The 18,538-nt window shown below is 44.2% G+C and overlaps 1 protein-coding gene across 1 annotated transcript in view; it reads left to right on the forward strand.

Moving 5' to 3' along the window:
* Positions 1 to 18,538, forward strand: part of PPP2R5A (protein phosphatase 2 regulatory subunit B'alpha) — an 885,130-nt gene that overhangs the window by 541,286 nt on the left and 325,306 nt on the right. Inside the window, exon 8 of the mRNA XM_086927850.1 lies at positions 10,185 to 10,238. Coding sequence (XP_086783976.1) covers positions 10,185 to 10,238 — 54 coding nt within the window. The remainder of the gene's footprint in view (positions 1 to 10,184; positions 10,239 to 18,538) is intronic.

The following is an 18,538-nucleotide window of genomic DNA, read 5'->3' on the forward strand; positions in this document are numbered from 1 at the left end:
AAGCGTTTACAATTCAAGAACCTTTCATGCAGGTATATGCCAACAGGGTGGTTCTTAGAACAAACCCTAAATTCATGCCTAAGGTTGTATCCAATTTCCATATCAACCAATCAATAGAACTGCCAGTGTTCTTTCAAAATCCACAGTCAGTAGCTGAGAGATCCCTGCACACACTAGACGTAAAGAGAGCTCTACTTTACTATGTGGACAGAACTAAATCCTTTAGGAATACAAAGCAACTGTTTGTTTCCTTTGCACCACAACACAAGGGGAATCCAATTTCAAAATCAGGAATAGCCAGATGGATAGTTAAATGCATTCAGATATGCTATCAAAAAGCAAAACACACTTTAACCGTCCCCCCAAGAGCACACTCCACTAGGAAAATGGGGGCATCCATGGCTTTCCTAGGAAATATTCCTCTTGAAGATATCTGTAAGGCAGCCACATGGACCACCATACACACTTTCACAAAACACTACTGTGTAGATGTGCAAACAAAATAGCAAGCTGCTGTAGGCCAGGCTGTCCTCAAAACTCTTTTTCAAACTGTTGCAGCTGGCACAGGTAGCCACCGCTAGAGGAGATACTGCTGTCATATAGCTACTTCTTTTCTACATACTGTGTTAAGTTAGCATGAGTTTATTAAATGTTTGCACGCCGTTTTCATTCTTGCTTCACTTTTGCACACGACACATAATTGTTGTTTTAGCTTTCAACCCAGAAGAGCTTCGTGATTTACTAGAGAAATAATGTTATTGCTCTGATATCAGTTTTGTTCTGCACTCTGTCTGCACAGCAAGTGCTGAAGGCTACACGGATAACTTAACCCAGTGTTTTTGTAAGGTCTGATCTTCGCACCCCTATAGACATAACACACATGCTGCTGCCAAAATCTGGCTCTAGGCGAGTTTTATATTGTTGTGCTGAACGCACAAAAACACACTTGATATGCTTTGCATGCCGAGAGCTGGTGGAAGGTGATGTGATCGTACTGCCACTGAGATTTTAAGGTATGGGCCCGCCCTGCTAAAACCCAAATGAGACCTTCATAGATATAAAGTACTATGCTAAATAGGGAGAGTGTGAATTAGACATTAATTTCTATTCATTCCAGCATTTTAGTATGCTGTCTCCATTCGCCTTTTATGGACTAATAACTATGCTGATAGCTTTGTTGCTTATAATATGTTTGATAGTATTATACAAGATACTGCTTTTGAGAACCTTGCATTAGTAAATAAATATCTCAAACATGCACGTGTCCTCTTTTCCTCCACGTTCTGGTTTGTGATGATTATATAACGAAAGAGTGTTCATGTGTTCCACGATTCCTGAGGTATTCTAAGTTCATGTTCTGGTCTGTCTAAGCATTGGGAGTTAGTTATGACCAATGAGACACTGTAGCTAGCTCTGTAAGTAGATTTTGGGTACAGAGGTGAGTTTTGGGCCATCCTAATTCACTGAGGTTCCAGGTCTCTATGCACATTTCTGTAGGAGAACGGAATTCCCGCTACACTGCTATACAGTCTATGCACAAGATATGAATTCAGCAGCCCACATGCCTAGAACGGAATATGCTACTTACCAGTATGCATCTGTTCTTGGCATGTAGGGCTGCTGACATTCATATTGCTCGCCCTCCTCCCCGGTGCCTGTAGCAGCTGCAGCATTCTCTCTGGCATGGCCATCTCTTACTTTACTATCTCCATCTCTACCACAATGGCGAAAAACTATCTGAGAATGGAGAGGATGCCCATGCACACTGTAGTCCAGGGGAGGAGTCACATACTTCGAAGACAACAAGTGCAATCATCCGGACCCAACACTAGGCGGCGATCTATGCACAAGATATGAATGTCAGCAGCCCTACATGCCAGGAACAGATGCATACTGGTAAGTAGCATATTCCTTCCCCTGCTGCAGTGAATAAACTGTTTTAATTTGCCCTGAGCTACCATCCCCAACCAGTGAGGGACAGGATCAGCACTTCCTCCCTGGTTGGTGATCCATTGAGTCCGACAAATGGTCAAACTTGGTTACGCCTTAACCATTTTTCTCCTCTCCTAATATCCCTCCCACATCAGAACCCTTTTTGGGAGGTAGGCATGTTGCTTTTCAAGAGCACAATAAAGAGAGTACTCAACACTGTCTTGTAACTAAACCCTGCTTGCTCGCAAAGGTGAAAATGCTAATGTTGGCTCAGATCCAAGCCCTGCAGGGTAATCTGAAATCCCAGTGAGTTCAGCATCAAGGCTGGCTTCGCCACAATATCCAGGTCTTGGAGATCGCCCACAATCTGCAGTGCTAGCTAAACATTCACAATCTGCCCTGGGACAGGCCACTCTCCCTCCTCTACCCAGGGTGTATAAATGCAAGAGATGCATCAATGCTGAATGAGTCGAGAGGGATCATTTTGGTGAGGTGAAAATCTTATGCCTCTGGTCTCCAGTGGAGAGTTGATTCCTCATCCCGTTCTGGAGCTAAAGACCATTTGTCTGTCCCTGAAGGCTTTCCTGACATCCATCTGGATTAGTCTGGTGCAGGTTCTGTCAGACAAGACCACTGCCATGTGGATCTGCAGCAATCTGGGCGGTGTGGAGTCCTGTGCCTGAAACGTTTGCGTATTTTCAGAGGTTTGAAGTGCCAGAACGTCTTCTGGTCGTCAAACACGTGGTCCCTGAATGCCAGAATAGACAAACTGAACAGATGTCTCATGGAAGATCAGGAATGGCACCTATATCCTAAGGTGGTGCATGGATATCGTTGGATTAACCAGTTGGGAAAACCCTTGCTGAATCGTTCTTCCACCATCAGGAAAGTGCAATGGAAGCAGTTTTATGCGTTAAAGTTTTGCAGGAACACTCATTAGGAGAATCAGTCTAGCTGTAAAGGAACAAAGGATCCCTTTACGCCTTCCCGCCACTAGCCCTGTTTCCCTCAGGAAGATGGTCAAGGAGAACAGGGCCAATCATCCTAGGATACCTGGGTTTAGCTAGGGGAGCATCAGCAGAGCAGTCATCCATCTAAATCTACACAACTTACACCTCATTGCATTGATATTGAGTGGCAGCAAAAGACCGTTTGATTTACGCTCTGAAATGATGGATATCTGAAAAATTCTCTAAATTCAGCCTAGCACCTTGGAGATATTCAAAAGATGGAATATATGCAGTTAGATTATCCACCCTGAAGAGCTTTTCTAAAGGTAGGTAACTTGTTCTGATTTCCTGAGCATCTAGTTTCAGAACATGTGCAACTGATTTAAAAGAAAGGGTAGCCACATACCATGAGCAGTCAGTAAGGTTAGAGAGGGCCAAACACAGCATTTGTTCTGGCACTCAAATGGGGGAGTTATGATCAGCAATGTCAAATCTGCTAACATATCAAAGAGTATGACTGCATTGATAACGTCCAGTGTATGCAGGTTCTGATCGAAAACAGCTCTTCAACTAGAGTGTTTCACACTCTTTGGTTTAAAGGAAGAGGCATTTCACCTTCGGTGAATAATTTGCAATCTATAGCTATAGCGATGATCCTCCATGTTATTTTTGCAGTTAATCATTTCTGCATTTTATGTAAACAGTTATCCCCCAGACGCTGCCACAAATGACTTTCATCTCTAGAGAATTCTTCCCATACCGGATGCGATAGGCAGGAGACATTAGAACTACTTAATCGTATCTCCTTCAATCTACTTCTGATTTTGAAGGTAGCCATGCCAAGACCTTGTACCATGCATACGCTTATACACATGGCCAACAGACACTTGCCCAGGCAGTACATTCCACAACAGAAAATAATGCATTTATCCAGTATTGGGGTATCTTTCATAGATTCACATGCCTGAATCATTCCCCGTCGCCGAGGCGGGAGTCCCACGGTATATAAAAAAGCAGTGCCAGAAGTAAATTACAGTAGTAGGCCCTATGAGAATGGCCTGAGGCCTAGATTGTAGTAGCCATTCTACCTCATTATGCTAAAAAGACCAAAGTCTTTGTTCCAACCAATTAGCTCACAGCACCCTCTAGAACCCTCTCTGCAGAGCTGCACGTCATGTGGAAGGAAGTCTCCCTGAGTCTCTTCTCTGTTTCTTCTCTAATTCAGAATGTCTGCCAAAAAGGCCTTATTTAAACCTTGCAGAACATGTCTAAAGAAAAGGGTCCATGTTGATGACCTACATATGGACTGTATTTATTGCCTTCATCCTAAACATGAGTCAAAAATTGTAAGATCTGCCGCACCTTCCCTTCCAAGACCTTGAGGGATAGGGAAGCCAGAGTCCTCTTATGGCTCAAATCCTCTTCAACTGATGATGATGACAGAGCTTTGACATAGAGTAAGAGAGCTAGATCACAGGAGGATTATCCAAGTGAGGGGAGAAAGCATGTTAAAACCTCCCACTCCACTTCGGGCTCTTCAAAGAGATCTCCATCTTTTCTCCCTGAAGCCCCAGCTCTCAAGGAATCTTCTAAGAAAACTGTGAGTAAGACCTCTTCTGTCTCCTCACCTGTGACTACCATCTCATCTTCTGCTCCTTAGTCTACGGCTATGATTTCCACCACAGCCATCACCTCTCCTATCCTGTCTACTAGGATCTCCATTGTGGCAACAAGAACCATCGTCAACGATCCGTCGACGACCGTCTCGTCATCGAAGAAGCACTCGTCGACGAAGTCCTCTACGGTACCGTCGACGAGTGTCTTGTCGACAAAGAAGCAAAGTGCGTCGACGATGACTCCGTCGACGGTGGGCCCGTCGACGACTATTTCGTCGGCGGTGGTCCCGTCAACGTCGATTCTGTCAACGATAGTTCTGTCGTCGACGCCTCCAGCAAGAATAATAGCTATTGCTAAATCAAAGGCTCCAATCGCTATACAGGCTTTTTCTATGCCACTTTCTTCTAAAACTTTAATATCATACCAGCGGCAAGAAGGTGCTTACATCTCGCCACTTACGCCCTCCTGTCTCTTAGAGACTTATGCTCATGAGGAGGAAAATGATTTTGGAGATGACAATGAGGGAGCTTTTGGGATAGCGTATCATCCTTCAGAATTGAACATTAAGTGACAGGATGATGAGGAGGATGAAGCCTATTCAGAACATTACTATCAGGAGGACATTGTAGTGCCTCATCAGACCGAATACCAAAGGCGATCTCGTCCTTCGGAATCCAGCCATCTGCTATCGGGCCTAATACAAGATTAACAGGCCATGCAGGCAGACATAAGCAACGTTTTCTGCCACAGCAGGTCGTGCCTCCACCCCAACCTGCGGTTCGGTTCCTCAACCTGAGATTCCACCACCTAGGTCTCTGGTAAAGGAAGTACTTCCACCTGATGTGCCTACGCACACCCCGGATACTTCTTTGGATGAAGAAGTAGAGGAGGGCGAGTTACCAGATAATCCTCCGTTGGATCCGTGGGATACTTACGTTATTCCCATGCCGTCTCCACCAACTCCACAACCTTCAGACTCACCACCTGAGGATATAGGTGGCTTCCATAATCTTATGCAGCAGCTGCAACTAGATTTCAACTTCCGGTAACAGTGGAGCAGACAGAATGTTTTCTTCATGATTTTAAAGAGGAGACTAGGAATTTGTCAAAAGTCATTCCTATTATAGATTCTATATGGAAAGGAGGAGTCAAAGTGGTGAAGAATCCTCCTTCTGTGCCGGCTGTGTTACCAAGGATTGATAAAAAATATCGTGCTCCTCTCAATAGTCCTTCATGCCTCATTGGACACCCGCGGCTGCATTCGGTCATCTCGCAGGCCGCGCAGCAAAGATCGAAAAAAACAGCCACCCCTAACACAACACCACCAGATAGGGAGGGGCGTCGTTTGGACCTTATTGGTAAAAAAATGTCTACCATGGCTGCTGCCTCGAACAGAGCTGCAAATTCTTTGGCGAACTTTAGACAATTGGCAGGAGCTACAGTTCTCAGACAACTGGGCTGGCTAAAGGCTACTACCTTTAGGCCGGAGGTCCAACTAAAGATCTTGGACATGGCTTATGACAGGGAGTCTCTATTTGGAAAACATATCGACGAGGCTCTCCAAGCAATCAAGACGGACACTGACACCGCAAGATCCTTATGTGCATTGCAATATAAGAGAGGATCTTTTAGAGGTGCAAGAGGACCTGGATACTCCTCTAGAGGAGGTTACTCCCAACAAGGCAGACAATATCAGCCGCAGTACCGACAGAACTATCAGTCTTCTTATCGCCAGTCCGGAACAGCTAGTTTTTCTCGCCAAGACGGACTAAAGCGCACAATCAATCAGGGGTGAGACACTCACAGAAAACAGTGAGATCAGCCGGGCGCCAACCGTAGTTCCTTCCCTCCCTCCCTGTGGGCGCGAAGAGATCTGCCTTTCAAAAAAGGTGGCAGCGGATTACATCCGATCAGTGGGTGCTGGACTTAGTTCAACATGGATACACCCTGGAGTTTGTCACCAAACCACCAATAACTCCGCCCAGGTGTCCCCCTCCCCCCGTCTTCACTTATTGTTCAAGGAAGTTCATTCAATGCTCCTCAAGAACGCTATAGAAAAAGTCCCAGTTCATCAGAGGCGGGCAGGCTTCTATTCCCGTTTTTTCCTCATGAAAAAGAAATAAAGGAATGGCGACCGATCTTGGACCTGCGCAATCTCAACAGATAACTCAAAAAGCAGGGTTTCCGCATGGTCACTCTTTCAGACATATTAAATTGCCTAATCAAGGGAGATTGTATGGCTCCTTTGGACATGGAAGACACTTACTTTCACATCCCAATTCACCCAAAACATCGAAAGTATCTCCGTTTCACTGTGGCTGGCGCCCATTATCAGTTCAAAGTACTCCCATTTGGCCTCAAGTTGGCTCCAAGGATCTTTACGAAGTGCCTGGCTCCGGTAGCGGCAGCACTACGCTCGTCGAGGATCCAGGTGTTCCCGTACTTGGACGACTGGCTAGTCAAAGGTCCATCAAAGTGCAGAGTGCAGAACGACATAGCAGAGTGTCGCAATCTCTTTGCATCTCTAACACTCACTGTGAACGAAAGCAAATCTCAGACTCTTCCGAAAAGAGTTCTGCCATTCCTAGGAGCTCGTCTGGACACAAAACAATGCAAGGCATTCTTGTCTCAAGAAAGGCAGCTCCGTCTACAAGCATTGGCCATAAAACTGTCAAAAAGAAAGTCACTTTCTGTTCGCCTGTTTGCTTCACTTCTGGGATAAATCTCATTCCAGTGGCACGTCTCAAAATGCGTCCACTACAGGAGGAGCTCCGTGTCCAGTGGCAACAAGCAACAGGTTCCTTATAGAACATAATCGAAGTCACCCCACGCATGATAGATGCTCTTCAATGGTGGACTCAACTGCACAATCTGAAACAAGGACTCACATTCTTGCAAACTCCTCCGGACTTCGTTCTAACGACAGATGCGTCCATGAAGAGCTGGGGAGGTCATCTCCAGGACTTGCAAGTGCAGGGCAAATGGTCCCAGATGTACAAACAATGCCACATCAACAGTCTAGAGTTGAGAGCCATTTTTCTATCCCTACAAGCGTTCCTTCCCAGAATCGCAGGCCTTCAGTCCTAGTCAGAACGGACAATACCACCAGCATGTTTTATGTAAACAAGCAGGGAGGAACAAGGTCAGCTACGCTCTCAAAGGAGGCTCAGGAGTTATGGGAATGTCTGACACTTCACAACATGACTCTCAAAGCGGAACAAGTCAAGAGCCTCCACAATACCCTATCAGACAAACTCAGCAAATCGTTGTCGGATTGTCACGAGTGGGAGCTGGACAACACTCAATTGACCAAGGTGTTTCAGACTTGGGGCCAGCCAACGTTGGACTAGTTTGCGACCCAACAGAACAAGAAATGCTGGTATTACGTCAGCAGATACCCTCAACAGGGATCAAGAGGGAATGCCCAGTCCATGCGATGGTCAGGGATTTGTGCCTACGCTTTTCCTCCGATCCCGTTGATTCCATGCGTGTTGCGCAAAATAAAACTGGAGAGCTGCCGTCTCCTTTTAATTGCTCCCAGATGGCCTCGTCAGTATTGGTTTCAGGAGCTCATGTTGCATGCTCTTCATCGCTGGTAAAACAGTTCATGAGAACTCAACACGGTCCTTTCACAACTAATGAAGCACCCGTTCGAGCCAATTCACAAAGCCGATCTCAAGTACCTGACATGGAAGGTCACCTTGCTTTTAGCCCTCACTTCTGCCAGAAGAGTGGGAGAAATTCAGGCTTTCACTATAAAGGAACCTTTCTTACATTTCTCTCAAGAGTATGTTACTCTTCGAACGAATCCAACTTTCATACCCAAAGTGCCTTCTCAGTTCCATCTAAACGAACCAGTGAAATTGCGAGTTTTCTTCCCAAATCCTACAACCCCGGCGGAAAGAACACTGCATTCTTTGGACGTTAAATTATGTCTGAAGTTGTACCTTCAAAGAACAAAAAGCTTCAGGAAATCAGATCAGTTGTTCGTGGCTTATGGCCAAGCTACACTGGGAAAAGCGGTCACTAAAGCCACAATTTCCAGGCGGAAAGCCTCCGCGATCCATTTTTGCCACATCAAATCCAACCGACCATTACAAAAAACTGTCAGGTCGCACTCTAAAAGAGCTGTGGCAGCGTCTACAGCATTGTTTGCAGGAGTGATGCTAGAGAATATCTGCTTTGCTGCGACATGGAAGAATGTCCACACGTTTACAAGACATTACTGCCTGCAATCAGCAAATCAACAGGATTTGGCAGTTGATCAAGCGGTTTTACGTCACCTGTTTCCATAAGAACAGATTCAGGTAACCAATGTTTTGTTCATCTTATATTAAGTCTATGCCTTTCAATATTTCTGTTAAGGTTAAAAATGTACATGTTTTACAGATTACTTGCTTCTTTGGTAGTGATATTACTTTTTCTGTTTAAAATTATATGACTGCTCTTTAGCATTTAGTCATGTTTTTCATTAATAATGTATTTACTTCTCTATTGTTGGTTGTTAAATATATGTTTATGGGAGTGTATCACAGTAAGTCTCCCACCATCCGCAACAGACTTTTGTCTGGCATACTGCTTGCTATTCTGATTCAGGCATGTGAATCTATGAAAGATACCCGAATACTGGATAAGAAAACAAGTTACTTACCGGTAACTTCAGTTATCCAGTATTGGTATCTTTCATAGATTCACATGCACCCACCCTCCTCCCCGGAGAGTCAGTTCTCTAATTTTTGGGATACTCATTCCCACTTGTGCTAACGAAAATCTGAGGAGAACTGGCTCTGCAGAGAAGGTTCTAGAGGGTGCTGTGAGCTGATTGGTTGGAACAAAGACTTTGGTTTTTTTAGCATAATGAGGTAGATAGGCTACTACAATCTAGGCCTCAGGCCTTTCTCATAGGGCCTACTACTGTAATTTACTTTTGGCACTGCTTTTTTATATACCGTGAGACTCCCGCCTCGGCGACGGGGAATGATTCAGGCATGTGAATCTATGAAAGATACCAATACTGGATAACTGAAGTTACAGGTAAGTAACTTGTTTTCTTCTTTCTTATTGCCGAACACGATCTTTTAGACTGATGAAGAGCAAGTTCATTAGATAAATTAAGCAGTATTAAAAAAAATTCTGCCTTTAAACCTGCCTTTTATCATTTACTTCCTTCTGCAATGACCTTCTGCACTTATCATTTTAATGTTACTTTCATGATGTGAATTGAAATTAGGTGCCTATAGCAAAGGTTTTGAAGTGTTATATTTTCATGGATACACATGTATAAGACAGAGCTAATTCCATACAACTCAACAGGTACACTTAAAAAATGATATCAATTCATGTAGTGATCTAGTTGGTTTTAGACGTGCACTTGAGTCCACCCCATTTAGGCAGCTTTTTGAAGAAAATGTACTTGCTCTATCTGGATTACAAACCATTCAAATCTATAGCCTGTATACTTTTGGAATTCCAGTGTTGCAAACCAGATCTAATTAAAATAGGTCTCTGAGGATTGGTGGTTGTAAAGGAAAAGACATCTGGTGGATAGTATTTCTGCTTCGTGAAATTGGAGGGTTCACTTTATCAAATAATGCACCATTTATTTAAACTAAGACTAAATTTTATAACTCAGTAACTCATGTGTAAAGCATACAAAGTATTATTTCTTAAAATTATTTGTTTCAGCTGGCGTACTGCGTTGTACAGTTCTTGGAGAAAGACACAACTTTAACAGAACCAGTAAGTATCTGTTGTTTAGTGATCCTTATTTGTATGCTGACCTTGCTCTTAAATCTGCTTGGAGACCTACAACGTAGAATGCATTGACTATACAGGAATGATCTTATTTGAACTGATACCTTAGGTATGTTAGATGACTTACTGTAGTAAAACCTGAAGCCTGTGTTTTTCTCAAGTAAACCACCACTTCCATTTCTAGCTGTCTCTTGATTTGATTCTGTCATAGCACTTCGCTGGGTATTGAAGCAGCAGTCCACAGTAGAAATGGGAAACTTAGATTTGATTAACTCCTCTAGTTTTAAAACAATTTAAAAACAAATTATCAGGCATAGTTAGAACTAGGAAGAACTGCCAGGTGTCTTCTAAATCTACCACTTGACTGGACATTAAATCCCTTTCTTTCCATCTTGACACCCACGGCGTTTTAAATGACATTTTTTTAGGGGTCTTGGTACTTTTACATCTCATGTGTCCCATAGGTCACTGAACTCTCCCAGGAGACCTGAGAAGTGGAGAGGCAACAGTATCCTTCTGCGTGTCTAAGGAGATGTTTGAATGCAGTTTCCTGACAGGTCCATTAGATTATGAAATTTTTCAGAGATAATCCTAACTTGGGTACTGAGTTACTTTGAAATTTTGCTTTGTCCCTCAAATATTCACAATAAAGATTCCAGTATGGCTGTTATGTACCAAGTATCATTGCTCATACATCTCCATGGAGAGTTTCCCCATTCAGCGGCAGGAAACCCATAGGAAAATTCAGTTAGGGAGACTGAAATGGGGGAATAAAAGAATGGACAATTGAAGAAATGGCTATGTAGTGTGGCAGGGGGATGAGTAAAGAGGCCTGAAAGCTGGATTAAAGGGATGAAGAAAACAAAGGGCTGAAGGATGGTATGCCATTAGGAATACACGAAGAATTAATAAACGTGGCCAAGTTAGTGAGGGGCTAAATATTTGAAAGAGCATGTTGATGAGTTGTAGGTCTGATTCTTTTTTTTTTTTAAGGTATTCTCATGCAGTCCCCCTCAGGTTGCCCCCGCCTGTTATAGGACCTTTCCAAATGGTGCAAGTGACCTTGAGAAAGATAAAATACTGGGTTGAAGAACGATTTCTCTGTGACCAGAGATTTTTGTTCCAAGCAGTGCTTATTGTTTCTGACTACGGAAGGCACTCAACCTTGCCAAGGAAGCTGCAAAACAAAATTGCTGTTTTCTCAGACCTCAACCATACTGCTCCCAGGACCATGCTCTGTCTGTCAATAATTTGGCAATTGTGATTTAAGTCCTCAAAACATAATTGGAACACTTAAACACTACTAGTACGGGATGCTGCCATTAAGTCTCACGGGCAACCATTTTTTACTAATGTCTTGGTCCCAGTGGTTGTTTTTCCTGTGGCTTCAGAAGGGCCACTGTTTACCTCATCCGAACAGCTTTAAGGGAGTAGAAGGAGACTAGCTTTATCCTGACTCTCGGTAGCTATGGATTCTTAGGTTTCCAATTAACTTAGATATGTTCTATTTTGATCTATCCACGAGGATTCAGCTAATCCTGCAGTTGACTCGGTTATATCATATCTGTTGATCTTTACCTGAACTGGAACATTCTTGTTCTTCAGGTTCTGTACATTGGAATGTTCTAATTTGATTCTGGTGTCAGTTTATGCTGGTGGAGGGTGGGGCACGGGGCGCTGATGAGTTCCTGCGTGTTCTACCTCAGGGCAGCTCCTTACTGTACGAATAAACTTTCTCTTCGAACCGCTTACTGTTTTTTGTAGTTCTCACTACACTACAGTATTGTTGGTGACTGGAGCTGCCCAACGAGCCCTGCCTGCTACCTCGTACAGGTGACTTCCCCAAAGGTACAATGGTCGTCTGATTATCACAATTACTGCTTTGTGTCTGCTGTTGTTGTCTTATCCACTTTCTTCCATCGTAACTTATTCAGGAACTGCCATGAGTAAAGTTGAGACCAGTACTAAAGGTCCCTCTTTCGTTGAAGGGCTGCCAGAACCTACATTCTGGTGATTTTGGGATGGTGAGCCCGCGGTGTATGTGTGGAGAAAAATAATCTAGAGCAGCAACCATCAGGTCCCTCCTTTTCTGCCGGACTCCCAACCTTTTACCAGCCACCTTGATATTGTAGGCCCTGCTGCACATTAGTGGAGGAAAAAGTCTGGTGCGGCAACCTTCCTGGCAGGTGCTCGCCATGATAAAGAACAACAAAGCCAAGTGTGCCAATGGTGACCCTCTTTGCATGTGCCTGCCATTTTGAGGAAATTTACAGCGAGTAGTGCACCTCCCTTTAAGAAATTTTTGGTCTGCATGCTTTCTTGCTTTCTGCCACCATTTCGGAACTGTTTTTGCTATCATTACCAAGGAAGCGGTAGCAACATTTAAATGAAGTTAAGACTAGAGCGTTTTCTACTCTAGCGCATGCCCACTTATCTGAATAGCGGTGTCTCCCATTTTCAATTAGCATAGTGCCAGCACATGATGTGTATATGTTTTTAGTGGCTTGCTTTTCTCGGTGTGCTGCCTACGGCCAGTCCTGGTGCTACTACTGGTAGGTTCATTAATTCCTTGATCGTGCTGCTTTTCACTCATGTTTTGCACCAGATGGGCAATAACTCCCCACTCAAAGATTATTTTTGCTCCCAATTCAGATCACTCTGCATCTCTTTTCTGATCAGTCTGATACTAATAAACACAATAGAGATTTTGTAACTTTAAAACAGTTAACAGCGAGTATTCAGCGATACGTTTGTACAGTCCCTTGTGTTGATAAGCATCCTTGTTTGAGGTAGGGCTACCACGTGTGTACTGAGTACTTTCCTCAGTGACCAGCAATAGCGGGCATCCTCCTCTTCTCCTGTGAGACAGTTGTTCCTCATCACATCTGAGTATATGGTGCTTCCAATCAACTGTGAAATCTTTTAGTTATTTTAGTTATTATAATAGTCAGGTACACTGTCTGGTTTGATGCTTTTTGAGGCCTATATAAAAGTGATTGGACCCTCCAGCTTCATAGCTTCTACACTCCCTGGGTTTTGAAGAAAGACCTACTTTCAAACATTAGCCTGAACTTTTTCTTAGAGGAGGGTGAAGTGCTTGAGCATCAAGTAGCGGTTGAGAACTCAATTTAGATTTGTCAAACAACCCAGTTTGATTGTCCTCCAGCATAAGTTTTTTAAACACAGACATTAGATGTAGATATGGATACCTACATCGCAGTTCTTCGCAGATTGATTTCGGAGTGTCAGTTTGCTAACTTCATGGTCCAATTGATTAGAGACCAGTTTTAATCATTTCAAAGATAAGCAAAATTGGCAGTGGGAATCCCCTCCTTTGATAAATCGATCAAGACAGAAAAAAGTGTAGAGATTTCTCAAATCTCGGTAAAAAGAACTAGAAGAGAAATCTATAGAGTGATTTAATGTTGTTTAAACTGGCAAATCTTCACAAATGTTTACAGAGTTGAACCAAAAAAATTGTGGAAACAGACCTTTCAAAATTGGAACGCTTCCAACTAACTAATTTGTGTTTTCGATGTGAGAATTTCCCACACAATAGCAATGGTAAAGCATGTCCGGCAATAAATGTCATTTGTAATTATTGCAAGAAGCTAGGACATTTTGCAAAGGTTTGCCAGAAGAAAAAGCATTCCATCACGTCCGTAGCGTAGCATGCAGGATGCAGATTCTGAATCCGGTAATAAAGGATTAAATAACCTCTTATTTGCTGTGGTGGGGGAAGGCACTCCCTCTTATGTTGCTCCTGACCAAAGAAAAAATATTGCTTTTTTGGGAGACCCTTCGTCTTGTATTGATTCCCATTGAGGACATTCTGGTGGGGGATGATAAGATCCTTAAACTGTTTGCGAATTCAGGAGTCAGAATTATAATGATCAGCCAGTGTTTGTTTAAGGAGCTTGTTCTCACCTGACTGTTCTCCTGTTTCCTATGAGGGGTGAAAGATTGAACTTTTAGGGGACATTTAGGATGCATTCAAGTTAAAGGAAGGAAAATTGAAGGGAACATCTGTTTCTGTGAAGGGATTGAATATTTTGATGTGGCTTTATCAGGATTTGTATGGTATGGCTCTCAGACCTGGGGCTAAAGGTGCTTGTCATCAAATATGATGTGGCAATAGAATGTGTTAACTGAGTCCCTTGGTAAATTTAAAAGCTACAAACACAAAATTAAGGTCAAAGGGAGCAATTCAGGTCAAGCATAAATTACATAGGGTGCTGTTGTCATAGATGATCTAGAGAATGAGCTTAAAGATTTGTGTGAGCAGAGAATCATCAACCTACTGAATCATCTTTGTGGTTGTTTCCATTCGTTGTTGGGCACAAACGTAGTGTTAAGTGCGTTTGTGTGGACTTGGTCTCTGAACAAAGAGATTTTGGTGGACCCATCCTTTACCCAAAATCAATGGCTTGCTTGCACTGCAGGATCAAGTTTATTTTCCAAACTCGATCTTGCCTCTGCTTACCATCAGGGCGAACCACATCCTGATTCAAAACATTTTACAGCTTTTGTCTTGCCTATAGGTACATTTCAGTAATGCTGCATGCCGTTTGGGCTTACTGCCATGGCATCGGTCTTCCAAAGAATAATGTATTATCTTTTGAAAGAGGTGGACGGTGTATTGGTGCTCCATGATGATGATCTGATTTGCGGAAGGTGATGTGCTGAACGTCATCCTGGAAAAGGTTCCTAATATTTTTAAGAAGCATGGAGTTGTGTTCAAGAAAGAAGTGTCAATTCTTGAGCAATGAAATAGAGTATTTGGAATTTGGTGTCAAAGGTAGGCATCAAACCCAGACCGGGGTTAACGAGTTAAATTTTTCAGGTTTCTATTCCTACCGCCAAGTGTGGATTTAAGGCTTTTTTAAGTGAGTGTTCTACACGCATTTCATTCTTGACTACGCGACCAAATTGAGACCTATTAGTAATTTGCTCAAGCAAGATTCTAAATTCATATGAGATGAAGAGTATTCTGAAGCTCTTATTATGATCAAGTCTCAGTTGTCCGAAAGCAAGACTGTCACTACCTTGTTGTATTACGGGTAATGTCAGCTAGGTGGGTTTGGGGGCTTTACTCAGAAAAAAAAAGAGGTGAGATTGGGTTTACTGCTGCCTTTGCTTCTAGGGTTTTGCAAGAAGCGAGCTGTGAAACTCTGTAATTGATAGGCAGTTGCTCACGTGTTGGTAGGCTACTGAAAAGTTTTGTCATGTCTGGGGCAGTTGGTTCCGTTTACAGACCGACCACAAACCTCTGGTGTCTATCTTGAGTGGAGGTGATAACAAATGCTGTACTCCTAGAATTATGAGATTGTCTTGAAACTTTTACAGTTCCAGTTTGTCATTGTTCATATTGCTGGTGGTAAGAATGTCAGACCTGACATACTCTTATTTTCCAAGAAAAGACGATGATGGTGAACTGGCAGTAGCTGACCTCATAGATTAAGACTTTGAGGATTGTTTGGTGGCATCCATTGAGGTACCCAAGTTAGGGGTGTGTTCAGAAGATGTATGGAGAGGTTCTCTTAGCAAAAAAACAGGTTTTGCAACAAGATTTGGGTCTCATCAAAGATGATGGCTGAGTGGAAAAACATGTTGTCTCCCGTGCTTCAGCCATACTTGAATGTTTGTGAGGAACTTTCGGTAGAAGATAGGATATTGCAGAGGTCAGTCAAATTCGTTTTTCCGCACATTTTGAGTAGGGGGGAATATTTAACTATGCCCATGAGGGGCATCTTGGCTCGACTCGACTCACTCGCATTTGTGATTCATTTTGGTGGCCCGGAATGGATGCTGAAATTGAAGAGGTGGTGGATGGTTGTTGTGTGTGATTCAGAAGTTAAACGTTATAAAGTTTTCACTCCTCCCTTGAACCGTTTTGAATTTCCATCAAGACCTTGGTTAAGATTGGGGATTGATGTTCTGGGTCCTTCTAATTCTTCACCTCGAGGTGCTAAGTTAATTCTCATCCTGGTAGATTACTATTTGAAGTGGCCAGTGCTTCAGTTTTTCTAAGAGCCCAGTTCTAGCTCAGTGGTTGAATTCCTTAGAGCACTTTTTTTGAGGAGAAGTTCCCCAAATCTAACATTTTTGATAACTGTGCCCAATTCGTCAGCAAGGAGCTTCAGAGTTTCCCTTGAATCATACGGGGTTAAGCAGTTCATGAGCTTGTTATACCATCCCCAAACAAATGGTCTCTTTGAGAGAATAAACTGTGTGGTTGAAGAGTGTATTAGATGGACTTCAAGTGGGAAGCACAACAATGTGAAAGAAGTGAAAAGTATGCGGTCGTTTTATAGAACTACACTTCATAATGACACACAAGTTTATCCTTTTAAATGAATGAGACGTAGCAAAGCACTATTTTCCCAGCTTGGATGTCAGAGTGGCTGAAAGCGGATCTTATGTATAAAATCTGATGCTTTTGGTCAGAAAGAACATGGCTGTTGCTCAGAACATCCTGATGTGGTGTCATTTTTTCTGTGTAGTTGTGAGAAAGTGAGTTCCTGTTGCAGCCCCCCCTCATTTTTTGCCTGATACCTGATGCACTTTTCCTAGGTGTGCCCTGGGTCCCTGCCAATCAGCTACCCAGGGCCTGTGTTCCTTCCCTAAAAACTACACTAAAGCCTAAATCCAATTGGCATCGCTGGCCACATATCAGCCCCTACTAAATGGTACACTAGGTACCCAGGGCATTGTGACCAGAGAAGATCCATAAGGGCTGAAGCACTTATTGTGCCACCCTTAGGGGCCCGGTACCTTGACACCCACACACTGCCTTTGCAGGCTGAGTGTCTAGGTGCAGAACTAAACAAAGTCAACATGGCACCCATCCCTGTGTGCCATGCCCACAACCCCAGTGCCCCGGCATACATCAGCCACCCCTCTAACTGGGTGCCCTATGCCAGTGGTGTGGCACATGTGCATGAGCTCTGTGTCCCTACAGTACCCAGGGCCATTCCTGGGCACTGTAAGTACAGTGATGCCATTAAGAGTATATGGTGCTGGGAGGTTGTCATTACGAACTCGACAGCACCATAATGGCTACACTGACAAGTTTAATATCAAACTTCTCAGCACATTAAACCCACACTGATGCCAATGTGGGATTTAATTTAAAATGCACTACAGAGGGCATCTTAGAGATGCCCCCTGAAACTTAACCTACAATCCACGTCTGAGCTGAGTGGCTGCAGAGGCTGCCACACAGCAGACATGTTGCTGGACCCCAGGGTGGAGAGCCGCCGCTCTCTCTGGCCTGCAACAATGCACATCCTGGGTGAGGTGCTAGGTCTCCTCCCCCAGGATGGGCAGGGGACGCTTCAAAGGCATGCTGCCTCTGTGAGCTTCTCCAGACCATTTGCTGTACCCAGCAACTGGCCCCCACCAGTCCTGACCTCCACTCCGGCGGGAAGACTGGCGGGAAAAACTACGTCAGGAAGGGGGGTGTACCAGCCTGTGCAAACCCCACCTTTCAGGTGGGGGAGACGAGGTGAAGCACGACCCCCGGCTCCGGCCATCTTGAAGATGGGGAGCTCTGTTCAATCACAGGAGAGGAGCAGGCTAGGGGGTGTACCCACCCCAGGACAGGGACCAATAACTCCCCTAAATTAAGTTTTATGGGGCTCCCTGAACCTTCCTTCCTGGGATCCAGATACCGAAACAAGAAAGAAGAACAATAGACACCAACTGATTTAGCCCCAGCCTACCGGCCTGTCAACCCTCGAACCAGCTCCTGCTAAACTCCACGTCTCCAGTGGTCAGCAACCTTAAAAACCCCGGAGTACCTGACTGCCTTGTGGCTCTGACTACCTGGGTCTACCACGAGCAGTGGTACTGCTCAAAGCAGGTAACAAGCCCTGGCATCAGCCCGGAACCGCAAACCCTGCACACTCTGCACCCGCCAAACCTGGCCTGTGCTGGAGTGAACCAAGACCCTGAGGACATCCCCCCGGCGATTCTGAATCCAGTGCACAAGGACCCTCCTCTACGACCCAGACGTCGCCTGCAGCCTCAGGACAAAGGACCCCTTTGACAGCGACCAGCAGGGGGTAAGATTTCCCGACCTGAAAAGACACCTCTGCACCCGGCGCACCACGGCACCCTGTGCCCAAATCCTGGGTGCCTACCTATCCTCCGAGATCCCAACTTACCCCTCGAAGTGTTGGTCGCTCCTGAAGATCCACCGTCCCCGAGCCTGAAGCCTTTGTTCCCTTTTCAAGATCCTCATTGGATAACATTGAGCGCCCGACGGCTCAAAAGCACCCTGT

The sequence above is a fragment of the Lissotriton vulgaris genome, chromosome 6, assembly GCF_964263255.1.
Source record: "Lissotriton vulgaris chromosome 6, aLisVul1.2, whole genome shotgun sequence".
Lineage (NCBI taxonomy): Eukaryota > Metazoa > Chordata > Amphibia > Caudata > Salamandridae > Lissotriton > Lissotriton vulgaris.